The sequence below is a fragment of the Hippopotamus amphibius genome, chromosome 4 (assembly GCF_030028045.1).
Source record: "Hippopotamus amphibius kiboko isolate mHipAmp2 chromosome 4, mHipAmp2.hap2, whole genome shotgun sequence".
Taxonomy (NCBI): Eukaryota; Metazoa; Chordata; class Mammalia; order Artiodactyla; family Hippopotamidae; genus Hippopotamus; species Hippopotamus amphibius.
This window is the reverse complement of record NC_080189.1, coordinates 172495860-172518837: the sequence shown is the minus strand read 5'-3', so window position 1 is coordinate 172518837 and position 22978 is coordinate 172495860. Positions and strand designations below refer to the sequence as shown.

Genomic DNA, 22978 nt, shown 5'->3' with positions numbered 1-22978 from the left:
CTTTTAGTTGTGGCATATGAACTCTTCGTTGTGGCATGTGGGATCTAGTTCCCTGGACCAGGGATCGAACCCAGGCCCCCTGCATTGGGAGCGTGGAGTATTAGCCACTGGACCACCAGGGAAGTGGCTTATAATCTTATAATTGAATAACTTTCTTTATAGCACTTACCAGTATCTAACTTCTCAGATAATTTTGCTTGTCTTTCTTCTCCTACTGGAATGAGTTACTTAAGGGCAGGAATTGTGTTCTTTTGTTCAGTGCTGTATCCCTACCACCCAGAACAGTGTTTGACACACAGTAGGTAATTCAGTCAATATTCATTGAATGAAAAGATGAATCTAGCAGTTTAGTCCTTTTTTCTTAGAAAGTATATTTTTTGAAGAATGATCTTATTGTGTTTCAGGATCATTGTTTCTTCATAGCATCTTATTGTCCAGAATGGTAAATAGAAAAGCTGTGAGCAGTCCTCTATGTAGACAGTGATCCCAATTCATGTCCTGGACTTTCTTTCAAGAAATTGGCTTACCATTTTACTTTTTTCCTGAAAGTTAAATGCTCCAATAACAGCAACAAAATTTGGCTGTTTGAGGACTTCAGTTACTTGGGGTTCAGTTTAATAAGTTACAGTATAATTTCAAGACTAAGATGTACTTTTGATTGTTATCTTCTTGAATCCTCCTATGTGTAGAGTACAGTGATATATTGTACATTGTAACCTTGACTGTGAAATAGATAATATATTATTTAACCAACAATAGAAGAAAATGGCTTGAAATTAAACAGAAAAGAAAAAATACTATCTGCTTTGAGTCATTGTGACCACCACACTATCCATCAAAAAGAAGACGCGCAGTGCTTCATTATTTATGGCACACACAGTGTAGAGAAGCTCTGGACTTGAATTAGGTTAATACTTGTTAACTACCCTTGTTAGATGATCTGTGCCGGCGATAGGCTTTATCTAGTGCTGTCTCCTCTCATCTCTCTCCTGATGAAAAGTCTTCTGACTTCTGCCCAGTCTAAGAAAAGCATCAGGATAAAATTATAGTTGCAATTTTATATGGGATTAACTTTTATCAAACTCAGTGCATCAGTGGCTTAAAAAGCCCTCTGGCTAATTTGTATGTCCCTCTGCTTTAAAAATAGTACAACTAAAAAGACTCTTAAAATAATTAGACAAGAAATGACTTGGATTTGGAAAGGGTTTACATTCTGACAGGATTTGGACCTGCTTATAATAGCTGGTGTCTCTTTAAACGACTGTGATTTCAGGCACTGCACCTTTTATCCAAGTTCTAAAATTTGTAAACGATCTTTTCATGTGAACAGAAAGCTGAATTTTCAAAACCACCTTGTTCTCAGAGTTAATGTTAATTCATTTAAAGTAAGTCAACCATGCTGTGTCTGGAAAGAAGCCAAGTTTTGTAACTGTGTAACTTTTGTTTTTATTGTAGTTTGCATAGCAGGCATAGTTATGTACGATTACCTGTTATGTACAGTTACATAATTATGTAAAATTAGCTGTACAGTTTTAGGGAAGTAGCTATGAAACATTTAAATAGCTATGAAGAAAACATTGAATAACTTTGTGAAAACTACTGATATGTTTGTACAGAACAAAATGGGAAAGGGTGAATGTAAACGTATAACAATGAAGAAGTTTCACAAAAATTATTCAGTGATAATTGACGATTGATCTAGAGAATGCTAGAAGATTCAGATATTTATAGGCTTCAATTAAAATGAGTTTCCCACAGGACAAGTCAGCTTGCTCTTCACAGTGGGAGTAGACAGAGCTGTGGAGAAAGAGAAGCCAAGTGGAGGTAGTTTCTAATTGGGAAAAGTACTGGGTAGTTAGATGAGGAGTGGTGGCAGGATGAACCAAAAGCCAATTATTAAAGGCTAGTTTATGGGGAAATTTTCCTTACAGTTAAACCAAGCCCATAAACAATACAGGACGTGGACTTCCCTGGTGGTCCAGTGGTTAAAACTCAAGCCTGTGCTCCCAGTGCAGGGGGCCTGGGTTCGATTCCTGGTCAGGGAACTAGATCCCACATGCTTCAACCGAAAGATCCCGAGTGCCGCAACTAAGACCCAGTGCAGCCAAATAAATAAATAAACGTTAATACAAAAACAAAAAACCCCCCGAATTCAGGACGTGTGTAACCCAAAAAATTTGAACTCAAGGAAGAGGAGACGTGATTCTGTGGAAATATCTAGACCAAGTAATGACTGGTAATAGTTGAAATTTAAGGCACACAGGGAGGCTGTCTATACCAAAGTTTTTGTATTTAAAAAAAATAAAAATAAAAGGTCCTGGTAACTTTGAATAAAGGGAAGACATTAGTTTGATTGTTATTTGGACATTTTTATTTTCATGAAAGAAGCATAATTGACTCAAGTTTTGTTCAGTTTTCTCAGATACACCTAAAGAGATCCTATCTGCTGAATTTAATGTACTCTTAGCAAGTATTATGCGCGCTTTTAAGTTTTATCAGCACAATTATAACTTACAAAGTACTTCACCAACTTTTTGAGGAAGGCAGGGTACCTGTTATTTTCCCTTATGCTTAAGCTGAAAGTCAGTGAGGAAGTGACTTGCTCAAGAGCTGGTGAGTAGTGGAGCCAGGATTCAGAAGCCAAGGCTTTGGACCATCAGTCTCTGCTCTTGGCATCACACTCGTGCTAGTGGCAGCTATGGGAATTGCAGGCATAGCTCCCTGGAGGAAATATCGGTAGAAATAACAGCAGTTCCCCAAACAGCAAAAATTGAAATATCTTTCATGGCTTTGGAAATTATGGTTGAACTTACTAGTGAAGACATGAAACCACAGTTGGCTCAAGTACTGTAAAGCTGTATATAAAATATGTTATTTTTCTAACTATATTTGGGAAATGAAATAACTAACTTTGCCTTAAATAACTAAGGAGAACTCCAAACTATTTTTAATGCCGATCTTTAGAAAGCTTTATAAACTTCTCTACCCATCTTAAACAAAGGGACACTGACTAATTATTAGCAATAATGGTTGTTATTAAATACATGACTAATTAATGTTTAGAGTTATTTATTCCTTTGAAAAATAACTCCAGACTACTTTGCCTTTGTAATTCTTTATAACTTCCTTTGAAAGGGTTTTTGTTGGTATGTGTTCTCTCTTGGTGAAAGAGTGTCACCCATCACTTCCTGCTGCTGCCAGCATGCTATTTAACAAGTCTTTTCCCTTTGTCATCTTTTTTTTTTTTCTTTTTTTCACTGCACTGTGCAGCGTGTGGGATCTTAGTTCCCCAACCAGGAGTTGAACCCAGGCCTACTGCAGTGAAAGTGCACAGAGTGCTGACCACTGGACAGGAGTTTCCATAATTTGTCATCTTTTAATCTGCTTTTGGGTGGGTAACCAAACTACTAAACTCATTACAAGTATATAGTAAAAAAAAAAGTTCCGTAAAAGAGAAAGGAGAAATTTCTTCTTTGTTAATGGCATATACTTTATTACTTTGATTTTGACAAATTTTTTATTACTCAAACACATTGTTGCCTTTTCAGTTTTTTTCATTTATGTTCAGATAGTTGAGTTTGCCAGGTACTTGTCAAACCGTACAGAATCTTGACCTAAGTGTAGGTATTAGAAAGTAGAAAATATTTGAAATAGATGAACCCATAGCTAGGTTCATCTATTTCTGGTTCATTTTTTTCCCCTCAGACTTTTTCAGGTAAATAAAATATGATGTATTTAAACATTTAAAAATAAAATTTTAAAATTCTTTATTTGATTTTGATTTTGAGTCATTTTGATCTTCAAAAATAGTTTTTTGAGATGAAATTCACACAACAGAAAGTTAGCCATTTCAAAGTAAACAATTCAGTGGCATTTAGTACATTCACAATACTACCTCTATGTAGTTTTTTTTACTCTAAACATTTTTATTACTCTAAATGGAAATCCTCTACCTATTAAGCAGTTACACCCCATTCCTCTTTACTTCCACCCCTCACAACCACGAGTCTACTTTCTGTCTCTATGGATGTGTCTATTCTGGATATTTCCTTTAAACGGAATTATACAATCATGTGACCTTTTGTGTCTGTCTTCTTTCACTTAGCTTAATGTTTTTAAGGTCCATCCATGTTGTAGCATGTGTCTACATTTTAAAAAAATGATTGAATAATGTTCCATTGTATGTATATTCCATAATTTACTTATGTTTTCATCTACTGGTGGACATTTGGCTTGTTTCCACCTTTTGGCTATTGCAAATAGTTCTGCTGTAAACGTGTGCACATGTATCTGTTTGAGTACCTGTTTTTAGTTCTTTTAGGAAAATACATAGGAGTGGAATTGCTGCGTCACATGGTAGTTATGTTTAATTTTTTGAGGAACTCCCGAACTGTTTTCTGTAGCAGCAGCTGAATCATTTTACATTCTTACCAGCAATGTACAAGGATTCAATTTCTCTACTTCCTCAGCAACACTTATTTTCTGTTTTAAGTTATAGCCATCCCAATGGGTGTGGAGTGGTATCTCATTTGGTTCTGACTTGGATTTCACTAATGGTGATTGAGCATTTTTTCATGTGTGTCTTGGCCATTTGCATGTGTTCTTTGGAGAAATATCTGTTCAAGTCCTTTGCTTGTTTTTAAAACTGGGTTTTTTTTTTGTTGTGTGTGTTCTTTGTGTATTCTAGATTCTAGACCCTTATCAAATATATGCTTTGCAGGTATTTTCTCCCATTATATAGGTTGTCTTCTTGTTTTCTTGATTTGGTTCTTTGATGCACACAGTTTTAAATTTTGATGAAGTCAAGTATATCTGTTTTTCCCTTTGTCGCTCATACTTTTGGTATCATATCTAAGAATCTATTTCCAAATTCAAGGTCACGAAGATTTACTCCTATGTTTTCTTCTCAAGAGTTTTATGGTTTAGTTCTTACATTTAGGTTGTTGATCCAGTTTTGAGTTAATTTTTGTATATGATGTGAGGTCGAGGTCTAACTTCATTCTTTGAATTGCGGATCTTTAATTGTCCCAGAACCATTTGTTCAAGAGACTGTTTTTTTCCCCACTGAGTAGTCTTGGTACTCTTGTTGAAAATCAGTTGACCATAGATACATGGGTTTATTTCTGGACTCAATTCTATATCATTGGTCTAAACATCTCTTCTTATACTGGTATCTCACTGTTTTGATTATGGTAGCTTAGTGGTAAGTTTTAACATTAGAAAGTGTGAGTCTCCCAACTTCTTTCTTTTTTGATATTGTTTTGCCTATTTGGGGCCCCTTGCAGTTCACCTGAATTTGAGGATTCGCTTTTCCATTTCTATGAAAAAGACTGTTGGAAGTTTGATAGGGATTTCATTTGAATCTGTAGGTCACTTTGGGTAGTGTTGCCATCTTAACAACATTAAGTGTTCCAATCTGTGAACACAGGATGTCCTTCCATTTAATTTCTTTCAGCAGTGTTTTGTATTGTTCAGTATACACATCTTTTCACCTCCTTGGTTAAAATTATTTCTAGATGTTTTATTCTTTTGGATGCTATTGTAAATGGAATTGTTTTCTTAATTTCCTTTTTGAATTTTCTGTTGCTGGTGTATGGAATCCATGCTGGTTTCTGCATGGTGATCTTGAACCTTGCAATTTTGCTGTCTTTATTGGCTCTAGTAGTTTTGTTGTTGTTTGTTTGTTTTTTTGGTAGGGGCTTTTTTGGGATTTTTAAAAAATATATAGGATCATGTCATCTGTGCATGGGGATAGTTTTATTTTTTCCTTTCCAGTTTGCATGCTTTTATTTCATTTTCTTACCTAATTGCTTTGGCTAAAATTCCCAGTACAGTGTTGACTAGCAGTGGTGAACATGGGCATACTTGTCTTGTTCCTGATCTTAGTGGGAAAACTTTCAATCTTTTACCATTCAGTGAGATGTTAGCTGTGGGCTTTTCATAAATACTTTCGGGAAGTTCTCTTGTATTCTTAGTTTGAGTATTTTTATCATGAAAGAGTGTTGGGTTTTGTCAAATGCTTTTTCTGTGTCAATTGTGATGGTTGGTTTTTTCCCTTCATGTCAATAATATATTACAATGATTTTTTTTTTTATTATACTGTACCACTCTTGTACTCCTGGGTTGAGTCCCACATGGTCATGATGTATAATCATTTTAGTATGCTTGGATTCAATTTGCTAGTGTTTTGTTGAGGGTTTTTACGTCTATAGTTATAAGGGATATTGGTCCATAGATTTCTTTTCTGGTGGTGTCTTTTTGGATTTTAATTTGGGTGGGGGGGGGAGTTAATTATCCAGCTTCTCAAGGTTGTCATCCAAGACAATCCCGCAAAGTGGACTTACACAAAGAATTCTATGCTTGATAAAAATTTATTCACAAATATTTATTAATATTGAGGACATGTTTTAATATTGACATCACTTTTTCTTTGTAAATTAAAAACTTATTTTTTGAGGATTACAGGCTAAAGAAACAGCCTGAGTGTTATTATTTCTTGTTTACTGTTGCTCTAAAGTTGTAATATCCAGTACAGTGGCCACTAGATGTTTGCAGTTATTTAAGTCAATTAAAATTAAATAACATTGGGAATTTGGTTCCTCAGCTGCACTAGGCACCTTTCAAGTCCCCAGTAGCCATATGTGTGTTGTACTGGAGAGTGCAGATACACAGTCCTATCATTGTAGGAAGTTCTGTTTGACAGTGTTACTCTAAGAATTGAGAACCAAGCAGTGGTTTCTCCATTGCCTTGATCTGTAAATTGATTTTTGAGGTAAATATTAGCAGTGGCCTGAGGCTGTCATTTCAACCCGTAAGTGCATTAACACCTTTTCAGGTTGACCAGGCCCAGGGTTAATATTGATTTACTAGAACATTTACACAGCAACTGAGAATTTTTTTTTTTTTAATTTATATATTGGCTGTGTTGGATCTTCGTTGCTGCACACAGGCTTTCTCTAGTTGCTGCGAGCAGGCGCTACTCTTCATTGTGGTGCGCGGGCTTCTCATTGTAGTGACTTCTCTTGTTGTGGAGCATGGGCTCTAGGCGCATGAGCTTCAATAGTTGTGGCACACAGGCTCAATAGTTGTGGCTCACGGGCTCTAGAGCACAGGCTTAATAGTTGTGGCGCATGGGCTTAGTTGCTCCGTGGCATGTGGAATTTTCCCGGAGCAGGGCTCGAACCCTTGTCCCCTGTATTGGCAGGTGGATTCTTAACCACTGTGCCACCTAGGAAGTCCAGCAACTGAGATTTGAATGCTAATATCTGGGCATTTTTCTTAAACCCCTGAGTAAGACATTTAAGTTATTTTACTGCTTTCGGTATAGCTTTTCTTGTGTGGGGGTGTGTGTGTGTATTCACCTCCATAGCATTGCAGTTGCTTAAATTTGTATCTAGTGAACTTTGGGGGGCAAAGAAAAGTTTCAATTACATCTTTATTATTAGAACTTGTGGTTTTTACATGAAATAATTTGTAGACTCCAAACTTGAGCATAGTGAGAAGTTGGATTAACACTAGTCAGACTTCTAAACTAGGTCGGACCCCAGTTATGCTTATTATAAAATATTAATTACGATAAATTTAGTATTTCGATAATTTAAAAACTAAACATTTACATTTTTTTGGTTGAACTTATGTAAAATTGTGTAGCACCTGCTGCATTCTGATGTCTAGACATTTTTCTGTGCATGGTTCAAGAAATAGTGTGCAAGCCTAATTGACTTTTCACCTCTGTTTCCTGAATGAGTATCTAGATAGAGATAGGTCTTGCCTCTTTTTTTTTTCTCCCCCCCCCTTCAGGTTTTGCTATGGTCATTTTCTGAGAAGAGAAGCAACAGGAGACTATGGTCACTTGGTCCCAGGTCATGGATTAGAGCAGTTAAATCCTTTTGTACGTTTCTGCCTCCTTCAATGATTCTCCCTCTTTCCAGATCACTTACTTCAGTCTCTGGTACTACAACAAGCAAAACCAGCGCAGGTGGGTAGATTTGGAAAAACCTCTAAAGAAGCAGCTGGATAAATATGCATTGGAACCTACCGTCTATTTTGGAGTGGTGTTTTATGTGCCTTCAGTTTCACAGCTGCAGCAGGAGATTACCAGGTAAGAAATAATGTGTTGTTTGTTTTTAGGAAATCCAGGGAGATTAAAAAAGTGAAACTAAGGTTGGGGTCAGGAGATAAAACTAAACTTTGCCCTCTCACCTCCGCATTTTTAGCTACAGTATTACGTGGAGGTTCTGGTATGTGGTGTGTCAGAGTGCTTTACTGCATGTTGCATGAGTTATGGGTTCACTACACACGAAGGAATGATTAAAAGGAGAAATGATATTTTTACCCTGGCTGTGAACTCTTCATGTAGTGATGTCACCTTTAATGTTTTTTGTTGATTTGTTTCTGACTGTTGTAACAATGAAATGAGTGAGGAGATTTTAAAAAATAGTCACAAAATCTGTATTTACTCCTCAAGGAAATGTGTAGAAGAGTCCTTCTAGTTCTAACACCAGTAGCCATATTCCAGACATAAGTGTCAGGGAGAAGAAAGAGAAGTGGGGGAGGTGTTTGAGATCAGAAAATTTTGACCAATAAGTGCACTTACAAGGGACAAAGACAGAGAGGTAGAATGTATTAAGGAGTGGGATAGAGGAACTAAATGTTCTTTTTTTTCCCTTGAAGATAACAAAAGAAAAAAAATAAGAGATCAGATTTGGATTCTTTTTTTTCTAATTGAAGTATAGTTGATTTACAGTGTTAATTACTGCTGTACAGCAAAGTGATTCAATTATACATTTATATATATACTTTTTTTATATTCTTTTCCATTATGGTTTATCATAGGATATTGAATATAGTTTTCTGTGCTATACAGTAGGACCTTTTTATTTATCCCAAATTTGGTTCTTGAGCCTGCCTTTCACATTCTTCAAAAATCCACCACTACCTTATCTTTTACCCCCTGTTTAACATTACTTTCGAGCCAAGCTGGACTACTTCCAGCATCCTGAACATGCTGCATGCCTTTTCACCTTTGTGTCCTAGACCTTTCGTATGTATGTCCTGGAATCCTGTTCATCTGATTTTAGTTCAAAAGGCACCTCTTCCATAAAGCTTCTGTGATCCCTCAGGCTGGAATGTGTTTTGCCTTCTCCAGACTATTCTAGAATTTGCTTGCACTTAAGATGTCACAAAGGCAGTTGTCACAGCCTTTGACTACAGTTATTTGTGTACGTGTCTTTTTCTTACATTTTAAACCCATGTTTTCTTTAACTTTGCCTTTCGCATAATATCTAACACAATGCCTTGCAGACAGTAAGAACCTGGTTTTGCCCTGTGTTTGTGGAAAATTCTTTTTAAGTACCAAGTTTGTAGTTAATTCTTGGAAGAAGATGGATAACTAAAGAAGCTAGAATCAGGATGTAGGGATAAGCATGGACTGACTGTAAAACAGACCTGAGATATAAATATTGAAGAGAAAAGTAGAAGCCAGGAGGAGAGAACAGCAACTGACCACTGTGACTCATTTATTTAAACATTTATTGAAGATAGAATATGGTATGTAAGAATTATATTGGTTACGGGGGGAGATACATGTGGAAGTGGATATGCTTTACTCTTATTCTGGAGGAGTTGCTCACAATCTCGTGGAACTGACAGTCCCTGTAAATGTACAGTTACAGTACATTATGATAATACATGCTTTAATTAAAGCACTGGATTCCTAGGGGTGGGATTTGGGGGACATGAACAGGGAAGGTAAAGAAGTTGACTTTTCACTTGACTTTAGAAGGAATTTTCTAGTTACAGGGAGTAGCTTGTGCAAAGTAGCGGGATAGCAAAAGCAACTGATGTTTTCAAGAAATTTCAGATATTACTTCAAAGGGAGAACGGAGACTTGAGAAAAGGAACGTCCTCATTATCAAGTCATAGATCAATAGGGACAAACTTTTTTTGAATTGTAATGGATGGGAATGATGAAATGTGCATTTTACAAAGGTCACCTATCATGGAAGATAGACTAGAGGTGGCAAGACTACAGGCAGGAGACCAGTTAGGAATGTATGTGCCATAATCTAGGCATTAGTCTAGAATGTGGACCTGCTTTCCAGTGATTGGATTTAAGGAAAGGACCAAGAATATTTAGAGTGGGATATGTGGACAGCATATTCAACAGATAGACTTCTTTAGGTGTTTGAAAGGAGTGGCCTGGGAGAATGTTTCACAGTTTCCTCTTTGACAAGATCTCAGACCTCCCAGCATTCTCTTTGCTGATTGAAGGAAATCTGTGGGTTCTGCTGCTAGCAGGTGGAAGGGGATAAGTGGGATCTAAATTCTTATTCAAATGGATGGTGTTTTGGTCAGGTTTTTTGGTAACAAAGAATGGAAACCTCAAAGGTGGCTTAAAATAGGATGATGTAAGGACACATATGGGATGATTAAAGGGGTGGGATCTCAGAGATATTCAGATGTGAACTGTAACTGGGTTGAGCTTCACAGATGCCAAAACCTGGAAGAGCTTCTGGATTCAGGATGGTTGCATAGACTGTACTGCCAGAGCGCTGGTGGATCTTCAGTCAACGCTGTATCCCCAGCATCCAGAACAATACTTGATGGATAGCAGGCCCTAGTAATTACCTAAGTGAAAAAATAAGAGGGAGGCAGATTAAATCTTCACTATAGAGCTTTATCAAAACAGAGAACTGATACAGATGAAATACTGCCGATTGGCTGAGAGCAGATGACTGCTGATAATGATAACAGCTGTTTATTAAGTACCAGCTCTGTTCAGGTATTATGCTGAGAGCCTTACATATATTCCTGCACCTGTTCAGCCTTGTGAAGGGGTGATAGTACCCTCATTTTACTAGAGATAAGTTAAACCCACAGATTATGACTTGCCCAAGTTCATACAAAATGCTAAATTGGAGATCTGGAATTTAACCTAGGTCTGCTTGACTAAAGCTTGTGCTGGTAACTAATACCCTATATATTGAAAATATAAACAGAAGTAAACCCACATCACAAGAATATTAAGAAAGCATTTTAGCAACTATTTTTGGTATTTCATCAAAGAATATTTTAATATAAGCCTGGTCTTCAGTGTCAGGAACCATTTTCTTCTGGCTTTACTGTCAGGGCTAGGAAAGAAAGTCTTACATCACCAAGTTACTAATTAGAATTTTTAAAGTAAAGATAGGCCATTAATTCTCTGTGCCTGCAACTAAAAAGGACAAAACTTAGAGACTGTTTTACAGGGTATAAGACAGATGACCAGCTGTCTTCTAGATGGTTGTAGCTTGTAGCTTTCAAATAACTAGAGTTAAGGATAAGTGACTCAGTAAATTGATTATATTGTGTGTGTGTATGTGTTGGTATAGTTATGGTCAAGGACATTCTTTGAAGTCATTCTTCAAAACTGTCTGAGCTTAAGCTTTTGGCTAGTCTATGCTCCTCTACCAAATTATGATAAAATGCATTTTGTCTCAATTAGAGGTAATATTGATATTGAGTTTTAAAAATTGACCTTTTTTTTTTTTTTTATAGGTATCAGTATTATCTGCAGCTGAAGAAAGATATCTTGGAAGGAAACATTCCTTGTACATTAGAACAAGCAATTCAGCTAGCAGGCTTAGCTGTTCAAGGTAAAGAATGGCAATTGGTAATATAATAGATCTATCAGATTAGAGTTATGTTAAACGAAAACATCAAGGGATTCTTAAAGTAACTGACTTTATAGAAAGTAACTACTACAGAGTAGTTTTCTATATTAGTGAAATATTATTCTGTTATCTAAGGGGCTTCCTTGTGGGGGAAAAAATGAGTTTGGATTACTTCAATGAAATATGAGACTTCTGGAAGGTTAAGCATGTAATCATGTCAACAGAGCACACAGACCAAAAATAGAGAGGAAATACACACATACGCACACACATATATAGCATTTAGTTTGCTGTCTATTCCTGTAGTTCAGGGACTTGATCTGCTGCTAGCTAATATTTTCAGAGGAAAGACCACCCAAACAGTGTGGTTGATGAGGTTACAGTTGCTTATACTTTAAGCATACGTCATTTGTTTGGTTTCTTAAACAGTTGTTCTAGGTTATAGAACATCATCAATCATAATAGTTTTGCATTTCACAAGTATTTTCGAATTGGTTTTTTTCCCCCAATTTATTTATTTATTTATTGGCTGTGTTGGGTCTTCTTGCAGCGAGCGGGGGCTACTTTTCATTGTAGTGCACTTCTCTTTGCTGTGGCTTCTCTTGTTGTGGAGCACGGGCTCTCGGTGCGCGGGCTTCGGTAGTTTTGGCACAAGGGCTCAATAGTTGTGGTGCACGGGCTTAGTTGCTCCGAGGCATGTGGGGTCTTCCTGGAGCAGGGATCGAACCCGTGTCCCCTGCATTGGCAGGCAGATTCTTAACCACTGCGCCACCAGGGAAGTCCCTTTGAATTGTTTAACTGTCATTTTTCACATGTCTAATCTATATGTACTACATGTATGTAATATACTTTGGAAAGACTTCTGATGGGGCATTATTTCAAATGATAACTGGCATTTAATCTTGGGAATTGAAACTTACTCAGAAGAATCATTAATAAAATTCCGTCAGATATTAGCAGGCATGGAGACATATCATTTCTAGACAAACAAATGCCTGATACACATAGAGCCACATTCCTTTTTAAGGTACTTTGAATCTTTTTAATTGTCATCTTTGGCTTTAAGGGTTAGTTTTTCCTTAGCTTTTTGCTGAACTATCATTTTTTTTAACAATAAAATTTTCTGAACAAATACATCTTGCTGTAACATATTCAGGTGATCTAATCCCATTCCCTAGAGATAATCACTACTATGAATGGTTTGGTTTCTTCCTGAAATTTTTCTGTGCAGAAGTAAGCATACATGATTACAGAGTAGGTTTTGTTTGTTTCTTAATGACAAAAAATGAGGTCATTTATATACAATTTGTGACTTGGTTTTTTTCACTTTATCAAAAGGCATTTTTCCCAAGTCAAGATACATGAATCTACCTAGTTAATGTTTTTAAAAAGGTATTTTAAAAGTATACACTTTGTAAGCTGTAAGGCAAATTTGACTTCTAAATCATAAGCATACCACCTGTATACTGCATATAGAGTTTAGTTCTGCATGTTTTGCTTCCAATTAAATATAATTGACATGTGAATATTTGTCATTTTATATAGCTGATTTTGGTGACTTTGATCAATATGAATCCCAGGACTTTCTTCAGAAATTTGCCTTGCTTCCTGTGGTAAGATTTATTTTAACATTGGGCCTTTTTATAAACAGTTTATTTCCATACCCTTAATATTTCCTGAAATGAAATCCATATAGTAGACTTGCTAGGCAGAAATAGAGTTTAAAAAAATAAAAACAACTCAGGTGTAAATGCTTTCTCTGTTACAGTCTTCTGGTCCTTGTAAACCCACAGAAAGATAAGGGTCACTGAATTGCAACCAGAGAAGTTCATTGTGTGTTTGGATGTGAGTGTAAAGAGAGGAACTACATAGAGGTTTTGCTTTTAACTGAAGGCTCGAAACCAGACAGTTATGTGAAATGAATTTGGTTTCTCTTCACCAATTTAAGGAGTAGATGACAAAAAAGACAGTGCCTTCTACTTTTTAAAGTCACTACTGATGGGATTGACAGGGAAACTGTGTGTTGAAACAACTGTGGGAGGTGGTACACCCTTCTGAGTGTCTAAACAGCAAGCCAGGGAATGCACAAGGTGTTATTATGTGCTGGGCTTGGAACTGGCTAACGGATGTTACCAACCTGAAATAACTCATCTGAAACTTTCTCTGGGGTGAACTGAGAAGGCAGGGCAGGTGTTTTGGCTCTTGAGCAGAAGGCACGTAATTCCTTGGAAAGATCATAATTACGTCCTTAAGCAGAGCTCTCCCACATGATAATAGTAGCCCTAGCGTTGCCTGCTGGTGACAAGAGACAGTAACAGTCAGTAGCACGGATTCTTTCTAAGAAATTGGGGTGACTTGTTTACATACTTAATTACTGCAGTATGTTTTTTCCAGGAGTGGTTACAAGATGAAAAAGTATTGGAAGAAGCAACACAAAAAGTGGCCTTACTGCATCAGAAATACAGGTAATGCTGAGAAGTGGAAATAGCTTAAAACCGACGCCTGTTTGAATGTGGACGATACATCGACACGATTAAATTTGGAACTTTACTACTGCTGCTGCTACTACTACTAGTTACCAGGAGCCAACCTTTGCAGAGCTCTCACCGCGTGCCAAGTGCTCTTCTGAGCATTTACCCGTATCAACTCATTTCTTATTCATTTTTTTTATCATTGATGAAACTGAGAAAGTTTAAAGCCGCCAGTCACTGAAGGATGCCAGTTCTTCATCCCACTAAAGGCTTTGGCGGTTACCTGGTCCTGTGTAGGTTAATAATGCAAGATTAGAGAGACTTGTTTTCTTTTGCGATGCGGCAGATGTGATGTTTTCTTTTGTGTCCGCCGCACCCCTGCCCCCCCCCCAACCTCCCCTTACACCTTTGGAAGCTATGTCTCTGTCCTCTGGGGGAGCTGTGCTGAGAGCTGTGGTGCTCATTGCCCTGACTTCTGCTTCTGGGCAGATAATGACTTTCTTTGAGAGTGAATCTGTATGTGTTGTCTGAAAACCCTGTCCTAGAGAATGCTAGGTTTGATTCTAAACCAAATACCACACAGTTCCAAGTCCTGTATATATATCAGTAAATTCTTATAACCATTCTTTAAGGTAAATGTAATTATCTCCTTACAGATTGGGAAAATCAAGCTCACAAAGACTAAATAACTTGCCCAAAGTTACATGTGGTAGAGGTGGGATTTGAACCCAGGTCTGTCTAATTATAACCTATCGTTCACCCTCTCCTATTAAAAATAACCTTTTGCCTTTAATCTGTCCCCACTCAAATCCGTACAGTCACTCACAAAAGATTAATCTTCCTAAAATATCACTTTCGACTTGCCTCCTCTCTTCTCAAATGTTCATGAAGCTCTTCTTGCTTTCCACCAGCCTGAGTTCATTACCCCTGGGGATTAAAGGCTTCCCACAAGTCGGTTAAATCCTGCCATTCCAGCTTTATCTTCTGCTGTGCAAATAAACCTTTTTTTTTTCAGCATAATTAATCCCTCAGGCACACATCACCCTACTTTTGTTACTTTCATTCATTCATTTGTGCATCGCCTTAAAAGACAGTTTCATGCTGTTATTCTGTATGAGGCAGGGGGCTCAATGCTGCGGCACAAAGACAAATAGAAGAACGACCTGCCATCGAAGGATATGTTCCCTGCTTTGGAGTCTTAAGGGACAGGCGGGACGGCCCGTTGTACGAGTCACACTACTACTCGTAATGAGTGCAGGGGAGAGGGATGCATAGAATGTGGCGGGTCTGCACAGAGCAAGGGCATCTGACTTAGACTCAGGGCAATCACACAGGTGACAGAGAAGGAGTGGTACGTAGGCTGAGTCTTGAAGGGTATTAGGGATTGACCAGGTGCACAAGTGGGTGATAGGTATACCAGGACGCGGGATTAGCATGTGCAAAAGCCCGGAGGCATGAGGGAGTGTGGTGTATTCAAAGAAATGCTGAGTTTGGGATGGTTGTGGTGTGGGGCACCTTGTGGGTGTGGGGGAGCAGCAGAAGGTGAGGCTGGAGAGGCAAGTGTCCATGCAGTTGAGTGCCTTCTTCACCCACTTCTTCACCCACACTGCCTTCCTATCTACCCACCCATCCGTGTAATTCGTCACCGGAGCTAAGAAGGATTTCCATCTTCTAACCCTTCCTTGCAGCACTTATCGTTTGCCATTTAGCACACAGTGCTTAGTATTGCCTGATACTTTGGTGGTTTAGGAAGAATTCTAGCTTTCACTGAAGATTTTTTACAGGGTTGTTTTGTTTTCTGCATTTCCCCTTGCCTGCCTGAAGTACAGGGGATAGGATCTTACATAACTAACCCTCGGCATTCAGCACAGTGCTTTTTGCATGTAGTTCATTTTCAGCAAATATCGATGCATTGGTATAACTAATCACAGATGCTTAGAAACTTGAAATGTTTCTAATGTTTTATGCCAAAGTGATATGTAGTTTTTTAAGAAAAGCTTTTCTAAATTTTTTTTTTTTTTTAGTTTTGTGAACAATCTGACTAACTTCTTTCGGGTTGCAGAGGGCTGACAGCTGCTGATGCTGAAATGCTGTACATGCAGGAGGTAGAGAGAATGGATGGCTACGGAGAAGAGAGCTACCCTGCCAAGGTAAGCATGGCTCGAAGACTGGGCTCTCCAAAAGGCATGTTAGTCATTCCGACAGAAGAGCGGGGGAAGCCCAGGGATGTATTGCTGTGCAAAGGCTGGAGACGCACAAAAGTCTGGAAATGTAAAAGCTGAGGTCCTTGTGGCCAAAATTTTGTAGGAGAACACATTCCTGTTTTGTAGTTTGTCCTTGGAAATGCTCTTGAAATAGAGTTCCTTTAGGAGCCCAACTCTATTTTCATACGTATTTACAAGGTGATACATTTACACTTGCAGACTTTTTCCCTTCAGCGTAGGCCTTCTGAACATTTCCTGTCTGGGACACAAGAGTAGGGGAGTAGGTGTGGTCCTTGTGGCTTTTTTGCATCTGCTGCCTGAGTGTTTCCTTTTCCGCTTTCTTCTCTTAGGACAGCCAAGGCAGCGACATATCCATCGGAGCGTGTCTTGAAGGTATCTTTGTGAAACATAAGAACGGAAGGCCTCCTGTGATATTTAGGTATTTTTCTTAACGTCTTTCTGTGCACTTTCCGTGACTCCTGTTGGTGATATTTCAGTACCTGTGCTAGTTATATTGCTCATAAGTAAGTCTCTCTGAAGGCCTCACTAGGAAATGGGAACATGTCCTTCTTAGGATAAAATACCACCTGACCACAGTGGTTCTTTTTATAAGATACTTTCTTCAGAATCAAACTGCAGAAAATAGTGCTTATAAGGATGGCCTGCTTATGAAATGCTTAAAAATGTATGACCTTTTTCTTACCATATGGAGGTCATTCTTTGTCTTGGTGTGAGTTTTTCAGTTGAGCCCTGGTTTCCAGGGCTATTTCTTGTGGAAAGTCTAGGCCTTTCTGAGATTCTGGTTTGTACCAAAATTCCTAAAATACCAACATCTAAACAAATTTCAATAATTTTTTATAATGTTGATTTTTCTTTTCTTGATTATAAAAAAGTCATACTATTCATTTGTGGAAATCTTGGAATGTATCTAGTAGGAAGGACAGAAAGGACATATGGCCATGTGTTAACAGTGGTTGACTCTGAACAGTGAGATGTCAGATGATTTAAATTTCCTGTTCAGTGCTCTGTGTGCCTTTGTTTCCTTTGCTTTACTCCCTTTTGGGCCCTGAATTCTCCTTGGTGGTTATGACCACAGAGCGTGTACCCAGCTTGGGGAGCAGATCCCCACTCCTAGACTGTACTGCACTGGTCAGGTGGCTCCCATTTGGGAATGGTTCTCATGTCCCCAAGCTCCTCATTGTCTTCCCAACGTGGGCTGAGTTGCAGGGTAGAGGGCGGAAATGGATCTGGCCAGCACCGGAAGGGCAGGACCCTGACATTGCTCAAAAGGCCACAGGAAAACAGGAGACATCCCACCGGCTTCCTGTATCTCACTGGATAGGAAATTCCAAAACTGCCTTCTTTAATATGATGCTAATAATCTTTAGGTCTAACAGTTAAACACCAAATTACTACAAATGAATTTTATTTATTTAAATAAATTTAAATAAATCCAATATAATGGAGATGGATAAAGAGGGGTAAAATTTTTTCTTCCAGACCTGTTTTTCCCTTTTATAAAATTATATACTTATGTAATAAAATAAAATATTAATATATAAAATCTGAAGATGCTAAAATACAGTTAGAAAGTTCAAGATCAGAGTTTGAATCCTGGTGAACACACCCAGAGTCGTTCACTGTTTGAGTTCCTAGCATTTGAACTTCATCTTCACCCTGCTTCGCCAACTTTTCAGAGCACCTCTCCTCTACTTTTGTGCCTTATTTGCCCGGTATGCCTGCAGAACTTAACCGTATTTGTTTGCTTCTGTGTTCTCTATCTGCCCCATCCTCCACCTGTGCCCCTTTGAGGGAAGCACTGTCCCTTACTGATCTTAGTATCCTACCACCTAACACAATTTCTGGTATCCTCATAGTGAGTATCCTTTAAAATGTTTGTGGAATTAATGAAGGAAGCATTGGCAACAACTGAGAGCGGGATATTTGATCAAATTAGTCCAGCAAATGAGGATAAATATTTTACATTTTTAGATACTCTGCCTTCATTTTAGTGTACAAGCTTTTACTTTTTGCAACTGGCTGTTGTCACTTCAACTAGGAAATGCATGCTAGCTGATTAAAACCACTGTTTTCTTTCTAAAATGATAAACAAATGTTGGCTTATATATTAAGCTCAAAAAGGAAAAAATCATATATTCTGTCTCTTAGTAAAAACCTGAGCATTGACATTGCCGTTTCCTGTTTGCTGTTCTTTAGGTGGCATGATATTGCTAACATGTCCCACAATAAGTCCTTTTTTGCGTTAGAGCTGGCAAATAAAGAGGAGACCATCCAGTTTCAGACTGTGAGTAAACATTAGGTATCTGCATGGAATGTTTTTCCTAAAAGTTAACATTTCTGTGTGCCTGCTTGGGGGGGTAGCATTAAAATTATAGTATTTCATAGTTTTATGAAACATAAAACTTTTTAACACTTTATAACATTTTATATAATAGTACTTAGCAAAAATTAGTTGCTCAGTAAATATTGTTGAATGAATGCATGAGTCTTTGGATAGGTACTATCTGATTATGATGACCTTTAAATTAAATTTAAGGGACTATAAGTAGGGGAGAAAGTAAACACTGGTATCTTAACTTCCACTGATAGAGAATAGCGCTATAGAAATGCTGTTTCACAGTTACTTTTACTCTCTTGACGAAGGCAATGAGTCACTGAGACATTTTGTTTAAAAATGTCCTTGAGTATCTATTTGTCAATAATAAAAATGTTTTGTTTAAAAATGTCTTTGAGTATCTAGTTGTTAATGAAAGTTGATATTTTCATAATTTAAAAATTTTGAAGTCATTTTGAAACTGTTTAAGATGAGAATCACACTGTTGAACAGCTTTTTTTTTTTTTTTTTGCCTTCATAATTTGAATCCTAATTACAGCATTCACAAGAGGGGCGCAGTATTACAAAAAGGAAAGAATCACAGTGTGTTAAAAGTGACTATGATATAATATGTCACCCAATTCTGTCTTGTTCTCAGATAAGCTCTGTATCAGGTTGTAGATGTGCTTTCATTTACTTTGTGCATATTTTGTTTGCTAGGAAGACATGGAAACAGCAAAATATGTGTGGAGACTCTGCGTTGCACGACACAAATTTTACAGACTAAATCAGTGTAGCCTGTAAGTATATCCTGTTCATGGAAACTGTGGAAAATGTTGAGCTCAGTTTTCATCTTGAGCTATAGTGTATCATCTAGAAAGGCAAATTAAAAAAAAAAAGAGAGATAACATTTTAGTATTTTTTATAATAATCTCTTTACCTTTATATGTTAAAATTTTATTTCTCAGTTATTTTTCATTTTAGCTTTGGACCAACCTTTTAGTAACTACAGATAATGCTTCTAAGATTTCTTTCAGCTAGTAAGTGGAATTATTCTAGTTCTTGAAAGCTAAAAGGGAAGGTTTTTTTTTAACCAACATTTTGAGTAATAAAGGATTATTCAGCTTTTCACGCTATTTGAAGAATTTATACCCCTTCTTCCTAATGTACATTTTTCTTAGCCCACACGAGTTTCCCCCTTTCTGCCGAATCATTCCCATCAGGATACAAACATGCTGTAACATTTTACCTCTTAAAACTTTTCCTTCGTTTTCCACGTGCCTCTAGCCACAGTGCCATGTTTCTGTTCTCTTTTACAGCAGATTTCTTCAAAAGAGTTGTATAATCTGCTCTCTCTCCTGCCTTCCTCCCTGTTTCCTCTAAGCTGCCATGTCACTGACGCTGCTTGTCAGAGTGACCGTGACCTTCACCCAGTGGTCATTTCAGGAGTTCTTTCACTTGACTGCCGGGCAGCACCGAACTTCTGCCCATCCCTTCCTCCTTGCACCCTACTCTTCCTTGGCCGCCAGGACCCCACCCTCTCCTGCTTTTCTCTTTCTAAGGCTGTTTCTTCTCAGTCGCCTTTGCTGGTTAATCTTCGGACCTCTTATCTCCACTCGTTCTCTAGGGGATTTGGCTTGACCCAGGCTTCAAAGCAGCATCTCTATACTAAAGAGCACCCGACTTCATTTCTAGCCATGTCTTCCCCCTGGGTCCTTGACTTGCATACCCTGCTACCTCCTGACAGCTCCACTTGGGTGCCTAACAGGCTTCTCAAATGTGATATGCCTAAAACCAAGCTCTTAATTTGCTACTCCTCTTCCTGCCCCAGAATCTGCTTCTTCTTACCCTTCCCCATTTCGACAGATGGTGACATCCCCTGGTCACCCAGGCCCCACATCTAGAGTCCTACTTGATTCCTGCTTCTCTTTCATCCCATGTCCAATTCGTCAGTACGCTCCGCAAATTCTGCGTTCAAAATATATGCAAATCTGACCATTTTCACCACTGTTTTAGCTGGTGACTTAGTGCCGGCTGCCATCGTTCTCATCTGGAATACTGCTGTAGCCTTCTGACTCTCCGTTTCTGCCCCTGCCCTGCCTGAAGCTTACTTTCCGTCGTCAGCCAGAATCATCTTAGTGTAACTTGGATCAGATCCTATCACTCTTCTTAAGATACCGCCCGGACGTTCCATCATCCTTAAAATAAAAGTGCGGGGCTGTGTGTGATCTGGTTCTTGCCTGGTTCCAGCTTGGTTTCCTTTACCTTCCTCCCTGCTCACCCCGTTCCAGAGGCACTAGTATCCTTTCTGGTCTGTGAACATGTCCTCCCTCTGCCAACTCCCTCTCCTCCCGAGACTTCACATGCTGGCTCAGTCACTGCATCGTTGTCAGAGAGGCTGCTCCTGACCGCCCTGTGCATCTCCCTCCCCATTGGCTACCTGTTTCCCTTTTGCCCCTTACCTGCTGTTTTCTTCTTCGCAGCCCCTAGCACTGGGATCTGTGTATTTGTTTACTTGCTTGAGGTCTGCATCCCCTCCTAGCAGGTCAGCTCCACTGCACTGCACTGCACTGCAGAGGCCAGACGCTCTCCCTGTCTTGTTAACCCCTGTATTCCCAATGCCGAGCAAGGGCCTCGCCCACAGGAGGCCTTGAGGACTTTGTTGAATGAACCTGCAGAATCGGGTGTTAAGAGCTCTGATTTGGGATGTCTGTGGTGCTGTAGGAGCCCTCAGGAGAAGGGTACCTAACCCGGAACCACCAAGTTAGGAAAGGTTTCCCAGCAAAACGCCATGTAAACTGAGACCTGGTTTCAGTCCATCCCCACACCCTTTCTTTTTTTTTTTTTAATAAATTTACTTATTTATTTTTTTATTGGCTGCGTTGGGTCTTTGTCGCTGTGTGCGGGCTGCTCTTAGTTGGGGTGCACGGCTTCTCATTGTGGTGGCTTCTCTTGTTGTGGCACTCGGGCTCAGTAGTTGTGGCTCTTGGGCTCTAGAGCACAGGCTCAGTAGTTGTGGTGCACAGGCTTAGTTGCTCCGTGGCATGTGGGATCTTCCCAGCCCAGGGATTGAACCCGTGTCTGCTGCATTGGCAGGTGGATTCTTTTTTTTTTATATAAATTTTATTTATTTATTTATTTATTTATTTATTTATTTTATTGACTGTGTTCGGTCTTCGTTGCTGCACACGGGCTTTCTCTAGTTGCGTCGAGCGGGGGCTACTCCTCATTGTGGTGCACGGGCTTGTCGTTTGGTGGCCTCTCATTGCAGAGCACGGGCTCTCGGCGCGTGGGCTTCAGTAGTTGCGGTACATGGGCTCAACAGTTGTGGCTCACGGGCCCTAGAGCACAGGCTCAATAGTTGTGGCACACGGGCTTAGTTGCTCCACGGCATGTGGTATCTTCCTGGGGCAGGGATCGAACCTGTGTACCCTGCATTGGCAGGTGGATTCTTACCCACTGCGCCACCTAGGAAGACCGGCAGGCAGATTCTTACCCACTGCGCCACCTAGGGAGTCCCCCCACACCCTTTCTTTAAGCTGTCCTCTCTCGTCTGGCCCACTGCAGCTGCTTCCCCTCTGGCCTACCTGCCCCATCTCACCTGCTCCAGCCAGTCTGCTGGAGAGATGGGCAAAAGGTGTAGCACTGCCGTCAGTTACAGCTCAGGACCGCATCTGAGCCCGTTCCTCTCCTCCAGCCTTCCTTAGCTACAGGATGAGGTGAAGAATCCTGGGATCCTCCTCGGGCCCATCTGCCCAGCTGACCTTTGATCCTGCTCCTAGAGCCACCAGTCTTTACCATGCTGACGCCTCTCGCAGCCCCAGGCCTTTGCTGGAATGCCCTTCCTCCGCTTCTCTGATGGATTCTTTGTCATTCTTCAAGATCCAGTTTCAATGCTGCTGCCCTGGGGTCCACCATGCATTTAGTTTGCTTAGTCCTCAAAGTTCTGTTTTTTCCCTACCATTTCGTAACCATAATTCTAACTCAGTCAATGCTTGCTCTGTGTCAGGCATTATGCTGAGAGCCTTTATCTCCTCTAATCTTTATAGTAACCCTGTTTGGTTCAATTACTATTGCCCGTTTACAGATGAAGAGTTAGACAAGTGAAGAGTCATGACCCCCCCGTACAACTAGTAATTGGGAGCCGAGAGACGGGAGCCTGGGCTGTAGTCACCACGCTAGACTTTCAGAGTACTGCAGGTCTGCCGTCTTGATGAGGACCTGGTGTGTCTGTCTTGTGCACTGGAGCTCCGTGAGGGCAGGGCCTCCTCTTGTACATCTTTGTGCCCAGGTGTCTGGCAAGGCGCCTCACCT

The 22978-nt window shown here is 39.4% G+C and overlaps 1 protein-coding gene across 2 annotated transcripts in view; it reads left to right on the top strand.

Moving 5' to 3' along the window:
• The window catches only part of PTPN21 (protein tyrosine phosphatase non-receptor type 21), a 67457-nt gene that overhangs the window by 17859 nt on the left and 26620 nt on the right, over positions 1 to 22978 (top strand). For both annotated transcript variants that reach the window (XM_057732018.1, XM_057732019.1), the window contains exons 3-10: positions 7932 to 8101; positions 11539 to 11636; positions 13200 to 13267; positions 14049 to 14119; positions 16188 to 16275; positions 16680 to 16768; positions 18547 to 18634; positions 19385 to 19464. In XM_057732018.1, the coding sequence (XP_057588001.1) occupies positions 7932 to 8101; positions 11539 to 11636; positions 13200 to 13267; positions 14049 to 14119; positions 16188 to 16275; positions 16680 to 16768; positions 18547 to 18634; positions 19385 to 19464 (752 nt within the window). The remainder of the gene's footprint in view (positions 1 to 7931; positions 8102 to 11538; positions 11637 to 13199; positions 13268 to 14048; positions 14120 to 16187; positions 16276 to 16679; positions 16769 to 18546; positions 18635 to 19384; positions 19465 to 22978) is intronic.